Source organism: Mus caroli, unplaced genomic scaffold, assembly GCF_978045245.1.
Source record: "Mus caroli unplaced genomic scaffold, Mus_caroli_1 scaffold_12, whole genome shotgun sequence".
Classification (NCBI taxonomy): domain Eukaryota; kingdom Metazoa; phylum Chordata; class Mammalia; order Rodentia; family Muridae; genus Mus; species Mus caroli.
In genome coordinates, this window is record NW_028227267.1 from 24,166,281 (window position 1) to 24,180,970 (window position 14,690).

Here is a 14,690-nt window from a genome sequence, read left to right on the forward strand (position 1 = left end):
GGCTGGCTGACCTGTGCCTTCAGGGTGCCTTTCCGGATGCCATCTGCAGCTGGCAGGAAGGGTCTTTTAGGAAAGCCCTCGATCCTATTCTCTAGCCTGGGAAACGGAGGTATGGAGAGGGGGGCGGAAGAGTGAGAAATCTGACTGGATCCACACACTTGAGTTTGGGTTTCTAGGCTCTCTTCTGTGATGTGAAGTAGCCTGCTTACCCCACATGCCTGACCGGGTAGACACAGACACAGCTGAAAGTCTGGCTGAGTAGAGACCCCCACGATGGTGGATGGAGGAGTGGCTTGGTCTCCTGCTCACACACTCTGCTTGGGGCCACATGTTGGCTAAAGGACTGGCTGTTCAGCTCAATCTCAAGCCAGACAGAAGGCCTCAGCCTGGGCTAGATACCACCACGTTTCCCCAGGGAGGTAGAGGCAGAATGTCTCCACCCTACTGAGACCCCAGGACAGAACCACCACTGTAGCGGCCTCTGTACAGGCGTTGTTCTTCAGTTTTGTAAGTTCCTATACGGGATGGCTGGCTCTTGCCTCAGGAGAAAGCAGATCTAGGAAATAAAGGCTTGCATCCTTCAGCAAACTCAGAGGCAGAGGTGGGAAGGAGCCAGTTACTGGTGTCTCTGAGCAGCGCCTGATCTGCTTCCAAGTAAGAACCCTACCACCACCACCACCACCACCACCACCACCACCACCACCACCATATTAATGTTCTAGGGTCCAGGGGCACAGGGAGGTGAAGTTACAAGCCATAGGTCCTGAGCCAAGGAATAATCTGTTTTCTTTCTAGAGAAGAGATAGGGAGGGGAGGTAAGGTCCCAGGACACTAGCCCTTCAGGAGGCCCAAAAGCAGAGGAGGGTTCCAGGGCGGAGCTGAGCCTGTTCTCAGCCGTCTGTGGTCTTAGTCATGACTCTCTCTGAAAGGTTGGTGGGGAGCATCCTGCTTCCCCCCTTCTGAGGTCTCAGGCCATTCCATCTGGGAGGCCTACCCTATGGGTGTTTCTAGAACCCTGGGAGCTGAAAGGAGAGTTCAGGGCAAGGTGAGGTGAGAGGTGGGGTCAGCAGGTCCAGAAACTACTCTGAAAGTGTGTGTGTGTGTGGGGGGGTCCCACTTACCCAGATTCAGGTCTTTGGTGCATCTTCCCCTTGGCCCCTTTTCATGCACTCCACAGCAGAGTTTAGGGCAGAACTGTGAACCCTGTAGAGCCCATGGGCTTGGGAGGGACTCACCACCAACTTATTGTGCTCTGGCTCCTGGGCCTCCACAGCACAGGGGCCTGAAGGAAGCAAGACAATGGAAGTTCTCCTAAGCATGGAATAAACCTTACCCCTTACCTCAGAGCAAGCCTGCTGAACTGAGATAGAGCCCCGTGGATTCAGAGAGGGGCTGTGGAGCCTGGGGAGGTCTGGGTGGGAGACCTTAGGTCAGTGGTTCTCAACCTTCCTAGTGCTGCATCCCTTTAGTACAGTTCCTCATGTTGTGATGATTCTCCAACCATAAAATTATTTTCATTGCTACCTCATAACTGCCATTTTGTTAGCGTTATGAATTGTAATGTACATCTCCGTGGTTTCAGGTGATCTTAGGCGACTCCTGTGAAAAGTCCATATGACCCTCAAAGGGGTCGTGACCCACAGGTTGAGAACCATTGCCTCCGTTTCTTACCAATGCCAGACCTATGACGTATGGCTGGACCTTAAGCCCTACCAGCATGAAGTTGAAGTGAGTCCTCTACCCACACAGCAGCTTAGGCACAGGGGAGAGGTTGGCAGTCAGGTCAAGGATACCTGGCTGGCTCAGGAATAGTGATGCCAGACCCCCACCTGATTCCTGACCTCTCTCTCAGGTTATCCCTTCCCCTTGCTGCTTTGCTGGAGCCTAGGTACTTGCATTTGTGAGTGTCTGTCATTCAAACTGTCCACACCTTAGCTGGGTCAGAGTCTCCCAAGGGGGAGCAGGCCAGTTAGCTGCACGGGCATTGAGTGGGCCAGCTGAGGTGGCCGGAGAAACTGCAGGTAGATGGCAGGCTTGGAGCACTTCGCTCTTCCTCTCCCGCCTTCCCGCCCAGCACTGGGTGGAGCCACTGCCTTATAAGTGGCTGGCCTGGTGGCAGCAGAGCAAACTACATCCAGCAGCAGGATCAGAGGGCAGCTCATTTTTTTCCCAGCATGGACCCCTCCGCGTGGGCCATCTGCTGCCTCCTGGGGAGCCTTCTGTTCCATGTGGGTATCCCCAGCCCTGGTCCCAGCCCCAGCGTGCCTCGTCTGCGGCTCTCCTACAGAGGTACTGGCCAGTGCTGCCCTGTTTGTGTGCATGCTGTGAATGTCTGTGAATGTCCGTGGCTCTAGGACATCCTTTAATCAGCCAGCAGCAGCATGGGTAAGGTTTCCTGGTCAGACCCTGAATGATGCTAGGGATGACTGTGGGCAGGAAAGGTAGACACATCCTGGGAGCCATGGCCAAAGTGGAAGACTAATACAAGGGGGAAACTGAGGACACTGCTACAAAGGAAAGTGGGAGATGGAAACAAGGAAGGGGGACGGAGGTACAGAACAGAGGGAGGGTATAAAGAGGGTCTGGGCAGACATCAAGGGAGTGGGTAGAAGTCTGTCCTTCCGGTCCTGAGTCACAAGGAAGGGAGGAGCCTCTCCCACCTCTTGTAGCCTGTCCTGACTTATCATCCATGCTCGCTTGACCATCCTCTCTCCATCTACAGTCCAGGAGAGTCTCAGCTTTCCTCTGCCATCTTCTCTCTATGTCTCTGTCTCTGTCTCTGTCTCTCTGTCTCTCTGTCTCTCTCTCTCTCTCTGTGTGTGTGTGTGTGTGTAGAAGTGGTTCTCTGCTCTAACCTAGCTGTGTGGTTCTGCCTTTTTTGATGGTCTGAGACAAATGAAACTAGGATTTAATTATAGATTCTTCTTCAACAAAAATGTATGGCAGCTATGTATCTGTGTGTCTATGTATGTATGTATGTATGTATCTATGTATGTATGTATGTATCTATGTATCTGAGCGAGGGGATGTGAGAGTGTTTTGTCTAGGTGCACATGTGCCACAGTGCATGCTATACATGTGTAGAGGTCAGAAGACAACTTGCAGGAACTGGTTCTCTCTACCATGTGAGGCTCTGCGGGGCAAACTCAGGGTGTCAGGTTTGGCGAGTACCTTTACCCACTGAGCCATCTCAGAAGCCCCGCAGATTCTTCTTGGGGGAGAAGAATCATCTTCCCGGGGAACAGCAGTCAGAAGGGGGATGACACAAGCTTACTGTGGAGACCATGTGGGTAAAGGGCTCTTTGTTCGGGGAGCTGTGGCTTTGAGGGACAATCAGGCTACTCTGAGAGGGAAGTCTCAGAGTCTATATTAACCAAGCAGGGTATCCTGAAGAGGCCACCAGTGAGTTTGAGGATGGAGTGTGGTGCCTGAGGAGTTCTGGACAAAGGCTACTCTGGGCCTTCCCAAGGGGGGCAGGTAGCCCCTTCTGGACAACTCTGCCAGTCGTTTGCTGAGGCCTCGCTTCCACCTCCCCAAGCAGAAGCAAGGAACTATATCAAAACTCTTGGGGCTCTTGATCCTTCCATCTTTGGGGTCAGCTATAGGGCAGTGTGTACATGGGAGAATGTCATTTGTCCACAGCTCTGAGGCTGGAGTTCTGTCAAGCCATGCCTGGTCTGCCCTGTGTCTTGGTGTGCCCCCTGCTGAGGAATGTCCCCCTGGCCTCCCCTCTCCCCAGTGGCTCCAGTCTTTTGAGTGTTCACACTCTTCCATCTTCCTGGCTCTCCCAGCTCTTGTCCAGGCTCTTTGATGTAATTGCTGTCAGTGGGGCTGTCTTCCATAGTCACTTAGCAAAGATACTGAGATACAAGGATCCAAGCACTTAGATAGGATACTGGAGAGTTGTCAGCTGAAAGACCAAGGGTCTGAAGAATGGAGGACAGGGGACCATTAGGATGTGGCGTAGTAGCAGAATTCTTGGATGCTGAGCATGATGGAGGGTAACCCTAAGTTTAATCTCCAGGTCCACTAAAAAACAAAACAAACAAAAAGACTAGAGCGATGGCTCAATGGTTAAGAGCACTGTCTGCTCTTCCAGAGGTTCTGAGTTCAATTCCCAGCAACCACATGGTGGCTCACAACCATCTATAATGGGATCTGATGTCCTCTTCTGGCAATAAGGCATACATGCAGATAGAGCACTCACATAAAGTATATATATATATATATATATATATATTTTTTTTTTTTTTTTAAAGAATGATTCTGAGTTTGAGGTCAGCCTGGTCTACAGAGTGAGTTCCAGGACAGCCAGGGCTACACAGAGAAACCTTGTCTGTAGAAAAACCAAAATAAATAAATAAATAAATAAAAAATAAGAAAAAAGAAAGAAAGAAAGAAAAGAAAAGAAGGAGAGAAGGAGGTAAACTAGGCAGGGTTGTGTAGGCACTGGGAGCTACTGGTACCACTTGCCCCAAGAACCATGTCCCAAAAGCCTTGTAGCAATGCTGTGAATGGTAACATTTTCCAGATGTACATGTGTGGTGAGTGCATAGCTGGGATCTTCATTCCCACTTCCTGGCTGGGGGAGCAGACTCAGTAGCAGACCCCAATTCTCTTCCTTTGCTCTTTGCTAGATCTCCTGTCTGCCAACCGCTCTGCCGTCTTTCTGGGCCCACGGGGTTCCCTAGACCTCCAAGTCATGTACCTGGATGAGTATCGAGATCGCCTCTTCCTGGGAAGCAGAGATGCCCTTTACTCTCTGAGACTGGATCAGGCATGGCCAGACCCCCGGGAGGTGAGTCGGACTAAAGGGGGTGAAAGTGGGTACTTCCAGGTGGAGGTCAGACGGAGAAACTGAGACCATGAGTTTAGGGTCTTTGAAATTGCTTGTGGGCTGTGTTTCAGGTCTTGTGGCTGCCACAGCCAGGACAGAAGGTGGAATGTGTCCGCAAGGGAAAAGACCCTTTGGTGAGTATTGTTGGCAAGAACCACCCTCGAGCCCATTCTCAGAATGGCCTGCAGTCACTCCCCTGGTGCCTCTGCTGGGAGGATTTGGAACAGGACATCTGTAGAGAATGTGACCCTCACCATGTTCCCAGAGCTGATATGAAGCAGAGCTGAGTCTTAGAACCCAAGGAGACGGTGCGCTTCTCCCTCACCCTCGGACCCCTTTCTTTTCCCGCAGACGGAGTGTGCCAACTTCGTGCGGGTCTTACAACCCCATAACCGGACCCATCTGCTGGCCTGTGGCACAGGAGCCTTCCAACCCATCTGCACCTTCATCACAGTGGGGCATCGAGGGGAGGTGAGCCTGGGCCTGCCCATGAGAAGCTGAGAAGCTGTGACATTTCCTCCCTGCTGTCTCAAGGCTTCCCATTCAACCAGGGCAGGGCAGAGGGGGCAGGGGCTTGAAAGGCGCCTTTGTGCTGGGGTGCTGAGCCCAACAGAGGTGCTGACCCCATGAAATGAGGATCTTTTCCCCGCCCCTGACCCGATGCTCCAGTTGCACGCAAAGATCACGGTCGAGGCTCTGCTTCTTTCCCAGGTGACCCCGTACACACCCCCTTTCCTCTCTCTAACTAGCATGTGCTCCGCTTGGATCCTAGCAGCGTTGAGAATGGAAGGGGGCGTTGCCCACATGAGCCCAGCCGACCCTTCGCCAGCACCTTTGTAGGTGGGTGATACCAAGCCAGAGTGAGTCAGGAGGGTCGAAATTGGCCTGGAAGGAATGGGGCTGGTTGCTAGGCCTGAACTTCTCCTGACTCTGGTCCCTTCTAGGTGGGGAGCTGTACACAGGTCTCACTGCCGATTTCCTGGGACGTGAGGCCATGATTTTCCGGAGTGGGGGTCCCCGACCAGCCTTGCGTTCTGACTCTGACCAGAGCCTCCTACATGGTAAGGCCCCCTGAGGGCAAGGCTGCTTGGGACCCATCCCTCGAACTGAGGAGAGATGATAGATAAAATGTGGCCCAAGATGGACAGGCCACAGCTCCAGCTCCTGGGGTGGGAGAGGCATGTGGCTTCCCTTATCACATCATCACCCTATCATCCTCTCAGAACCCCGGTTTGTGATGGCTGCTCGGATCCCAGATAACTCTGACCGGGACGACGACAAGGTGTACTTCTTCTTCTCCGAGACTGTCCCATCTCCAGATGGTGGCCCAGGTCATGTCACCATCAGCCGCGTGGGCCGCGTCTGTGTGGTGAGAGCCGTGGTGGGGTGGGGAGGTTCGAGTCCCCCATTATGACCTCTTTCCTGGACTGTCCCTTCACAGTAGAGAAACTGAGTCTAGGATACAGTGCTAACATACATTCATCTCTCTGTGGTTGAGAGTAGAAGAACAGGAGGCGGGTCCCATACTCAGGGGGCATAAAGCTGATTCCCCCCTCCCTTCCCCAGAATGATGCTGGTGGCCAGCGGGTGCTGGTGAACAAATGGAGCACTTTCCTCAAGGCCCGGCTGCTGTGCTCTGTGCCTGGCCCGGGTGGGGCTGAGACTCACTTTGACCAGCTAGGTAAGGGAATGGCCAACCAGGCCTAGGTTCTGGAAATGGGGAGGGCTCCGAGCTGGCAAACCAGGCCATTGGCAGTGGCTATAGTGCTTATGGCTCTTTCTGTGTCTCACTGTGTCCCAGAGGATGTGTTCCTGCTGTGGCCCAAGGCCGGGAAGAGCCTCGAAGTGTATGCGCTGTTCAGCACTGTCAGGTGGGCACACATGCTCCCCTGCACCCGCCACCCCTGGTCTCTGTACCAGGCTGCTTTTTCTGTTGAGCCCCTGCCCCCATACCACCGACCTTCGATGGTCTTTCTCCTTGATTCGGTGACTGTCTATTTTCTGATCTCCATCTCTGTTTTGTCTCTGCCTCTGTGTCTTGTCTCCCAATCTTTGTTTTCAGCAGCCACTGTCATCTTCTTTATCACTTACGAAGTTAGCTTGCGTCCCTTTTCCCCAACCACCTTGGCCTGGCCTGACTCTCCCTGTTTCCCTTTGGCAGTGCTGTGTTCCAGGGCTTTGCTGTCTGTGTGTACCACATGGTAGACATCTGGGAGGTCTTCAATGGGCCCTTTGCCCACCGAGATGGCCCTCAGCATCAGTGGGGACCCTATGGGGGCAAGGTGCCCTTCCCTCGCCCCGGTGTGGTAAGTAGCTGCTTGGGGTCAGGCAATAGAGGCCAAAGCAGATGACAGGGAACTCCTGTATAGACAAGCTTCCGGTTTAACACTCAGCCTACTTGGCAGTAGTGGGCTGGGCCTCCAAAGGGTTTGGGAGGAGAGTCTCTGCTGTGTGCATGACCCCCTGGAGATAGAAAGAGGTTGGGTAGTGCCATCCTAGGGACTTCAAGTGTTCCCTCTGCTGCTCCCAGTGTCCTAGCAAGATGACTGCACAGCCAGGCCGACCCTTTGGCAGCACCAAGGACTACCCAGACGAGGTGTTGCAGTTTGTCCGAGACCACCCACTCATGTTCCAGCCTGTGAGGCCTCGGCGTGGCCGCCCTGTCCTGGTCAAAACTCACTTGGCTCAGCGACTGCGCCAGATTGTGGTGGATCGAGTGGAGGCTGAGGATGGGACCTATGATGTCATCTTCCTAGGGACTGGTAAGAGGGCTGACCAGAGGCAGCCAGGTACGTGGGGAGAAGGTAGCTTCTTCCTTCTTGTCTCACCAACCTTTGCTCCCCTGCTCCAGATTCGGGTTCTGTGCTCAAAGTCATTGCCCTCCAGGGTGGTGGCTTGACTGAACCTGAAGAGGTGGTTCTGGAGGAGCTCCAGGTGTTCAAGGTAAGCAGGGGTTAACGGGTGTCTCCACCCCCCAGCCCTGGGCCTGGGGTAGGCTACAGGAGAGTGAACCCAGGGGAGAGACTAAGAATATGGCACACGCTGCTAAAGAGGCCCTGGAATGATACTGAATTACTGCTGGAGAAGCAGGCTGTGCACGCAAGATGCCTGGTGCTCTCTGGGAAGGGATAGTCAAGGTGAGCAGGTCTTGACAAAACCTTGCCAGGCTCAAGTTGTAGTGCAAAGTGGCCGAGACTCCAAGTGTTCCCTCCCTCCCCCATATAACTGAACAGGGATTGTCTGTGTTTGGGGGCTATTTTGCCTCTGGACATGAGGTTAATGATGTAGGACAGCTGGTTCATGGCTGGAGAACATTGTGGGAGGAGACAGTGGGACTCTGTGCCAAGCCTCCCTCTTGGAAGTCAGTCAGGATGAGGGTACCTTCTTGGATGTCTGGGAAACACTCTCCGCCTCTATCTCTCCTTTCTGAGACAAGGTCTTGCTATATATAGCCTTGGTTGGTCTGATGTACACCATGTTAACTAAGCTGGACTCAAACTCATGGAAATCCATCTGCCGCTGCTTTCTGAGTGCTGGGATTAAAGGCCTGCAGGACCACACCCAGCAAGTGCTTGAACTTTGAGACCATCTCTCTATATATATAGCTTAGCTTAGACTAAAACTTACTATAGAGAGCAGCCTGGCATTGAATGGAGAGTGGCCTCCCCATCTTCCTACCTCAGCGGCTCCAGAGCTGAGGTTATGGTATGCACCACCTTTCCCAAATCCTGTCCAGCCATTGCTGCCAGGAGGTACAGTGATCAGCTGAGGGGTAACTGGCTCCCACCCGGGGCTTGGGCAATGATGAAGCAGGGAAGCTATTCAGAGCCTTCACCCACTCATCCTAAGATCCCATTCCTTCTCTAGGTGCCAACACCCATCACCGAGATGGAGATCTCTGTCAAAAGGGTAAGGCCAGCCCCTGTATCCCCTCTCCTAAACTTGCCGTGGACTCTCCTGGAGAGCTGGGCCTATCGCATGTGTGTGTGTGTGTGTGTGTGTCTGTCTGTCTGTCTCTGTGTGTGTGCCTGTGCATATATATGTGTCTATGTGTGTGCCTGTGTTGTGTTTTTCTCTGTGTGTGCCTGTGTGTATATGTATGCCTGTGTGTGTGTGTGCCTGTGTGTGTGTGTGTGTAGGCCAAAGGACCTCCTCAGGTGGTCCTCTGTCTTTTCTGAGACAGGGTCATTGGCCCATAGCTTGTCAATCAGGTTAGGGTGACTGGCCAGCAAGCCCCAAAGCCTGCTCCCCCAGCCTGAGACTGCAAGTGGGACTTCAATGTCCTGCTTTTTTTACACATAGGTTCTGAAGACTGAGCTTGGGTCTTTGTGCTGAAGCACCTGATTGAGCCATCATCCCTAGCCTCTGGGCATAAATTCCAATTTTTTAAACTTCTAAAAAGTATATTTTATTTATTTTGGTAAAGCCCTGCCAAACCTGAGTTGCAGTGAGCAAGGTGATGTGTCTAAAGGGCCCTGAACGTTCTCGTGGCAAATAGCGACTAGAGACCAAAGAACAATTTGTAGGAGCCCAATTCTCTGCATTTACCACGCAGGACAGAGGAGAACAAACTTAGATTGTCAGGTTAGGTGGCCAGCACCTTTTTCTGCTGAGCCATCTTACTGGTCCCCAGCTCAGCTTTTACTGGGATTACTGTAGACATGCCCAGTCTGTAGCCCAATGGCCATGTGCAGCTGAGGACAGCCATGCGTGTGGTCCAACACAAACTCATAAACTTACTTAAAACATGAGGTTTTTTTTTTTTTTTCCAATTTGTTTTTGGTAACTCGGTCGCTCATGCATGAACTTTGCAGATGACACCTTCATATCACAGGGTCAAAAGATTAGACAGGCCTGCAAGGTACAGCTCTAAAGCCAGCAGCCAGTCACACAGAGTCCATTAGGCTAGAGGCAGAGGTTGACAGCAGAGAAGCCTGAAGAAGTCCCTTATAGAAAAGACCCCAGCTCCACCCCCACCTACTTATAGGCTAGCATGGACTCTGGAATGCATTCAACATCTCTAACCTTGTGAATGAATTCAAGAGGCTCTGGAAGCCTTCCTGAAACTGATGGGTCTCAGGAAAGCTTGGGTGTTGAGAACCTGTAGGTGAACCCAGCTCACTGGGGCTCTGCTTGTGTTTCTTCCCCAGCAAACGCTGTATGTGGGCTCTTCATTGGGTGTGGCCCGGCTGCAGCTGCACCAGTGTGAGACTTACGGCAGTGCCTGTGCTGAGTGCTGCCTGGCCCGGGACCCATATTGTGCTTGGGATGGCACTGCCTGTGCCCGCTACCGCCCCAGCTCTGGCAAGCGCAGGTTCCGTCGGCAGGACATACGCCATGGCAACCCTGCTGTGCAGTGTCTGGGCCAGGGCCAGAGCCAAAACAGTGAGTGGTGGGCCCGGGGTTGTGGGTCACGTTTTGGACTGGGCTCCATCTCTGGGAAGCATGAGCCCGTTGTAATAAAGTCCTCAGTTTCCCTCTCTGTGCAGTCCTCTCTGCATGGAGCCTTAGGATAGAGTCACCTAAGTCCTCACCACACAGGTATCCTATGGGAGTTAGTCTGTGGCCCTCAGAGCCTGGGTTCCCTAGTTCCCTTGCTGACCTGGCCTGGTCCTCTCTACAGAAGCAGCTTCAGGGCTCATGACCAGAGTCTTTGGCACAGAGCACAACAGCACCTTCCTTGAGTGCCTGCCCAAGTCTCCTCAGGCTGCAGTGCGCTGGTTCTTACAAAGGCCAGGGGATAAGGGGACTGACCAGGTGAGTGAAGACCCACACCCAGAGGTCCTCTTCTCTTCCTGAACCCCAAATCCTAAGCTCTAGAAAGGAACTCTGGAGTGAGCTAGCCAAGTTCTTCCTGAGAAAGATGTGTATTATACCCTGGGGTACCCGAGGAGCTGCCCCCATTTCTGCTTATGGCAGGGCCTAGGCTGCACGTAGATCCAGCCTCCCTACTCTGAGGAGGGGGTGCTGGAGGTTGAGGAGAGGGAATGGGGACTAAGTTGTTCTGGAAGGTTCCCATGCTAACGCATGTGGCTCGGCTTTGAAGGGAGCTCTTCTCTAGAGTTTCTTAATTCTTCTCTGCCTCAAGCCTGGTCCCTGACCACCACATTACCTCCCAAAGCAACCTGTCTGCCCAAGGCCTCTTTTCCCCCTCACTGGGAAGGTTTGTCAACCCCTAAGATGGCTTTAGTCTAGGGCTTGAGGCCAAGCATGGGCAGAGCGGGAGTCTGGGACTGCTTTCCCATGGTGGGGAGGGGACAGAAGGAGGGGTTTGGTTATAGGAGCGGCTCTTCCTCCAGCTCAGGAGCCAGGGGAGGCAAGCCTGGGACCAGCTGTAGGGCTGAGCACCGAGGAGACTCCCTGGAGTAGGGAGAGCAATGAGATGGGGTTACACAATGCTATGCTAACCACCCAGGCAGTTCCCCCTCAGCCCTCAGATGCACAGACAGGGTTAGCAGCCTGGGATCAGAGCCAGCTCTTGCATCCCACACTCAAGTGGGCACTTAGCCCACCCCAGGCTTGGGCTGTGGGCCTCACATTTGTGGGGGAGTGAGCAGAACAGACCAAGACAGGGAAGGCCCAGCATGACTCTGTGTGTGTGTGTGTGTGTGTGTAGAGTTTTCTTTAGCTCAGAGTAAAACCTCATAGACACGAACCTAACTCCTCAGCTCCTTGGGTGCTGGTGTAGACTTCTCTGAAGGTCTTAGGGCTCTGACCTGGAGACACACAACCATTCAGTCTTAGGAAAGCCTTCTTCATAGGTCCTTGTCCTGCTCTGCGGAAAGGTGAGGCCTGCCTGTCTGCAATTAGCTCATGGTCTGTCTGAGATCCTGTCAAGTGGTTAGGCCCACCATGGGAAAGAGGGACTAGGCAAGGAGGGGTGGAGGCAGGGCTTGGACCCGAGTATGGTAAACGTGGAAAAAGGAGTAAAGAACACAAGGTTAATCTTCTCCCCAACTCCTTGCTTATGTTTCCTGTACCCTCCGACTCTCCCTGCAGGTGAAGACAGATGAGCGAGTTGTGCAGACGGCCCAAGGGCTGCTGTTCCGAAGGCTCAGCCGCCATGACGCAGGAAACTACACTTGTACCACGCTGGAACATGGCTTCTCCCAGACCGTGGTCCATTTTGCCCTGGAGGTGATTGCAGCTGTGCAACTGGACAGCCTGTTCCTTCGGGAGTCAAGGCTAGAGGAGCCCTCAGCCTGGGGAAGCCTGGCCTCTGCCTCCCCCAAGACTTGGTATAAGGACATCCTTCAGCTCACGGGCTTCGCCAACCTGCCCCGTGTGGATGAGTACTGTGAACGTGTATGGTGCAGGGGTGTCGGGGAGCGCTCAGGCTCCTTCCGCGGAAAGGGAAAGCAAGCGAAGGGCAAGAGCTGGGCAGGGCTGGAGCTGGGCAAGAAGATGAAGAGCAGGGTGCTGGCTGAGCACAATCGGACACCCCGGGAGGTAGAAGCCACATAGAAGATGACTGAGGAGCGGGTGGTCGGGCTGGGCTGGGGGACTCAACGGTATCTCTCTCCCACCCAGCTAGGAAAGAGGAGTCCAGGACTCCTGATTGATTACCTCTTAGAGGAAATCTCCACCACCTACAGGAAAGACTAGGGGCTGGTGGGAGGAGCCTTGTACCTCAGCCTACCCCTGCCTTTCTCCGAGTTCTCAGTCCCAGGCCAGAGCTGGCACCTCCAGACCACTTGTAGTCCCAAGGGGCCTGCTATTTGTTCTCAGAGATGGTGTGGCTTCCGGAGCACATTTCCGGTTGTGCCCAGAGGCAAACTGGGTGGTTCTTTCCCAGCTTGCTGAACAATGGCCATTCTGAGTGACCCTCTGAGTGGGTGTATGGGTGGCTCTAAGGGGGTATATATTGTCAATTCACCAGAGGAGGGGAAAGTAGATTACTAAGGTAGAACCTGATAAGAAACACTTGCCCCAACAGAGGTGTGAGAGAAGGTGGAGGCGCTGAGGAGGTGGGGTTGTGCTGTTTATCTGTCTCCATGCTTTGGAATCTAGATGATTCCCTGCCTCAGCTCACTCCCATCTCCTACTCACAGAGGCAGGAACTGCTGGGACCTGGAGGTTGCCTGGGCCTGGCCCTTGCCCCCCTTTTTAAACTTGGAAGAACTGTCTCTCAATATGATACCCTTTCCCAGGTCCCACATTGTCAGGCCAGGCTCGCTGGGGTGCTCACATCTCACCATCAGAGTCTTCCTGGGACCAGGGGAAGGTTTTGTGGACCAGAAAGAGGAAGAGGGGAGCTGGAGGGTAGGAGTGTGAAGGATGGGCTACCTTTCCAAGGGTGAGGCAGGCACGCTCAGGCCCGTGTAGTTAGCAACGAACACTCTGAAAACCAGCAGCCAGTGGTGAAGATCGGCCTCCTGGGCTTTGTCTAGGGCCACAAGGAACTAGAGAGAGGTGAGACCATGGGTCCATGGGTCCATGAGCAGGTGTCCTCAAGAGCCAAAGTGACATCAGTTGGTTCAGGAGCCCCTGGGCAGGCCAGATACTTCCAACGCTAGAGTCTCTACTGAGGGTGGTCATGGTAGTTCGTTTACAAGACTCCCATGTTTTTTTGTGGTACTTGGGATTGAATCTAGGGTCTCATGCATGCTGGATAAATGCTCTACCACTGAGTGAAAACCCAGCTCTCTCTCTATGGGAGAACAGAAAGCTGGTATGGTAAATCCTGCTGTTCTGGGGGTGGGGGTGGGGCTGAGTGACAAGGGCTGGGGAGAAGCTTAGCCATCAGCAGTTTCTGCAGCTGGGGAGCAGAGAGGGGGAGGAGGACAATTAAATGAAAAGTTATTCCCAGCCCGAGGGTGAAGAAGTTAGTGACGCACGGGACAGACAAGAGGGCATGTCTGAGTTCCCTCCTTTGAATAGGGGAAAAAAGGGTGGAGGAGGGGTGGGGGTTGGGGGAGAGGGAGATGAAAAAACAAAAAAGAGCTTTTGCTGTACTGAACTTCAAACCCGGAGACCTTGGGTTTATTTCCTCTACCCTGGCACCCCCAGGGTGCTGAGATCTGAACTTGCACCCTTTGCTTATCTGGAGGACAGAAGCCCTGAACTCTACCTGCCCAAACCCAGCTTCCTTCTGTTTGTGGGCATGGTCCACAAACAGAAGATAAAAGAAGATGAGAGAGGAGCGGGTAAAAGCTGGAGGAGAGCTGGGGAGACAGAGGAGAGGAAAGGGGTGGAGGAAACCCTGAGAAGACAGAAGGTGGCAACCTAGCCCCCTCAGTGGCATTTGGACAGAGTCTAGGTTTGGCAAGCTCTAGGCAGGGTCCTCTGGGGAAATGGCCCTGGAAAACACAGGGAAAAGGAACTCGGTATCCTAAACAGTGCACCCCTATACACCTGGAAACACAGGACAGCTCTTGCCCACTGCCACCTTGCCCACGGTACTGTACTACGAGCACCCTGAAGACGCCCACATGTGTGAACTGTGTCTGTTTTCAAATGGGCCTTGCGGCTTCTCCGTCTTCCAAGCATACTTATTGAATTGTTGTTGATATTTTTATTGTCGTGTTGCCCTTGAGTTCTGATGAGACAAAGCAGAGCCTATAAAGAAAGGAATGAAGAACTATTTATATCACGGAGCCCTATGGCGACTGTATCTGTGTGCCTTTGTGCTAAAGTGATGAGCACTGGCTACGGGTGAGGAAGGAAGAGTGCTGTGTGTTCCCGGAAATGCTCGGCCTATCTGGCACTTTCTTCTAGCAGACAGGGAGATGTGTGGCAGCGGAAGGGGTCTGAGGGGTTTGCCTGTAAAGCAGAGATTGCTCAATCCACGAGGAAAAATCCTGTCCTGAAGGCTTATAAAGCTGACCTTGGAACGTCAGGAGGATTTTGAGGG

General features: G+C 53.2%; 1 protein-coding gene across 1 annotated transcript; it reads left to right on the forward strand.

Annotated features, from left to right (window-relative positions):
* Positions 1 to 2,145: 2,145 nt before the first annotated feature.
* Sema3g (semaphorin 3G) lies at positions 2,146 to 13,518 on the forward strand. Its single transcript, XM_021182097.3, has 16 exons — positions 2,146 to 2,289; positions 4,638 to 4,798; positions 4,909 to 4,971; positions 5,189 to 5,308; positions 5,587 to 5,677; positions 5,782 to 5,898; positions 6,061 to 6,206; positions 6,404 to 6,518; positions 6,639 to 6,708; positions 6,999 to 7,143; positions 7,368 to 7,599; positions 7,689 to 7,780; positions 8,705 to 8,746; positions 9,988 to 10,222; positions 10,461 to 10,594; positions 11,837 to 13,518. Exons 1-16 carry the CDS (start codon positions 2,175 to 2,177, stop codon positions 12,299 to 12,301), a joined length of 2,343 nt encoding a protein of 780 aa, XP_021037756.1. The 5' UTR covers positions 2,146 to 2,174; the 3' UTR covers positions 12,302 to 13,518.
* The last annotated feature ends 1,172 nt before the right edge of the window (positions 13,519 to 14,690 follow it).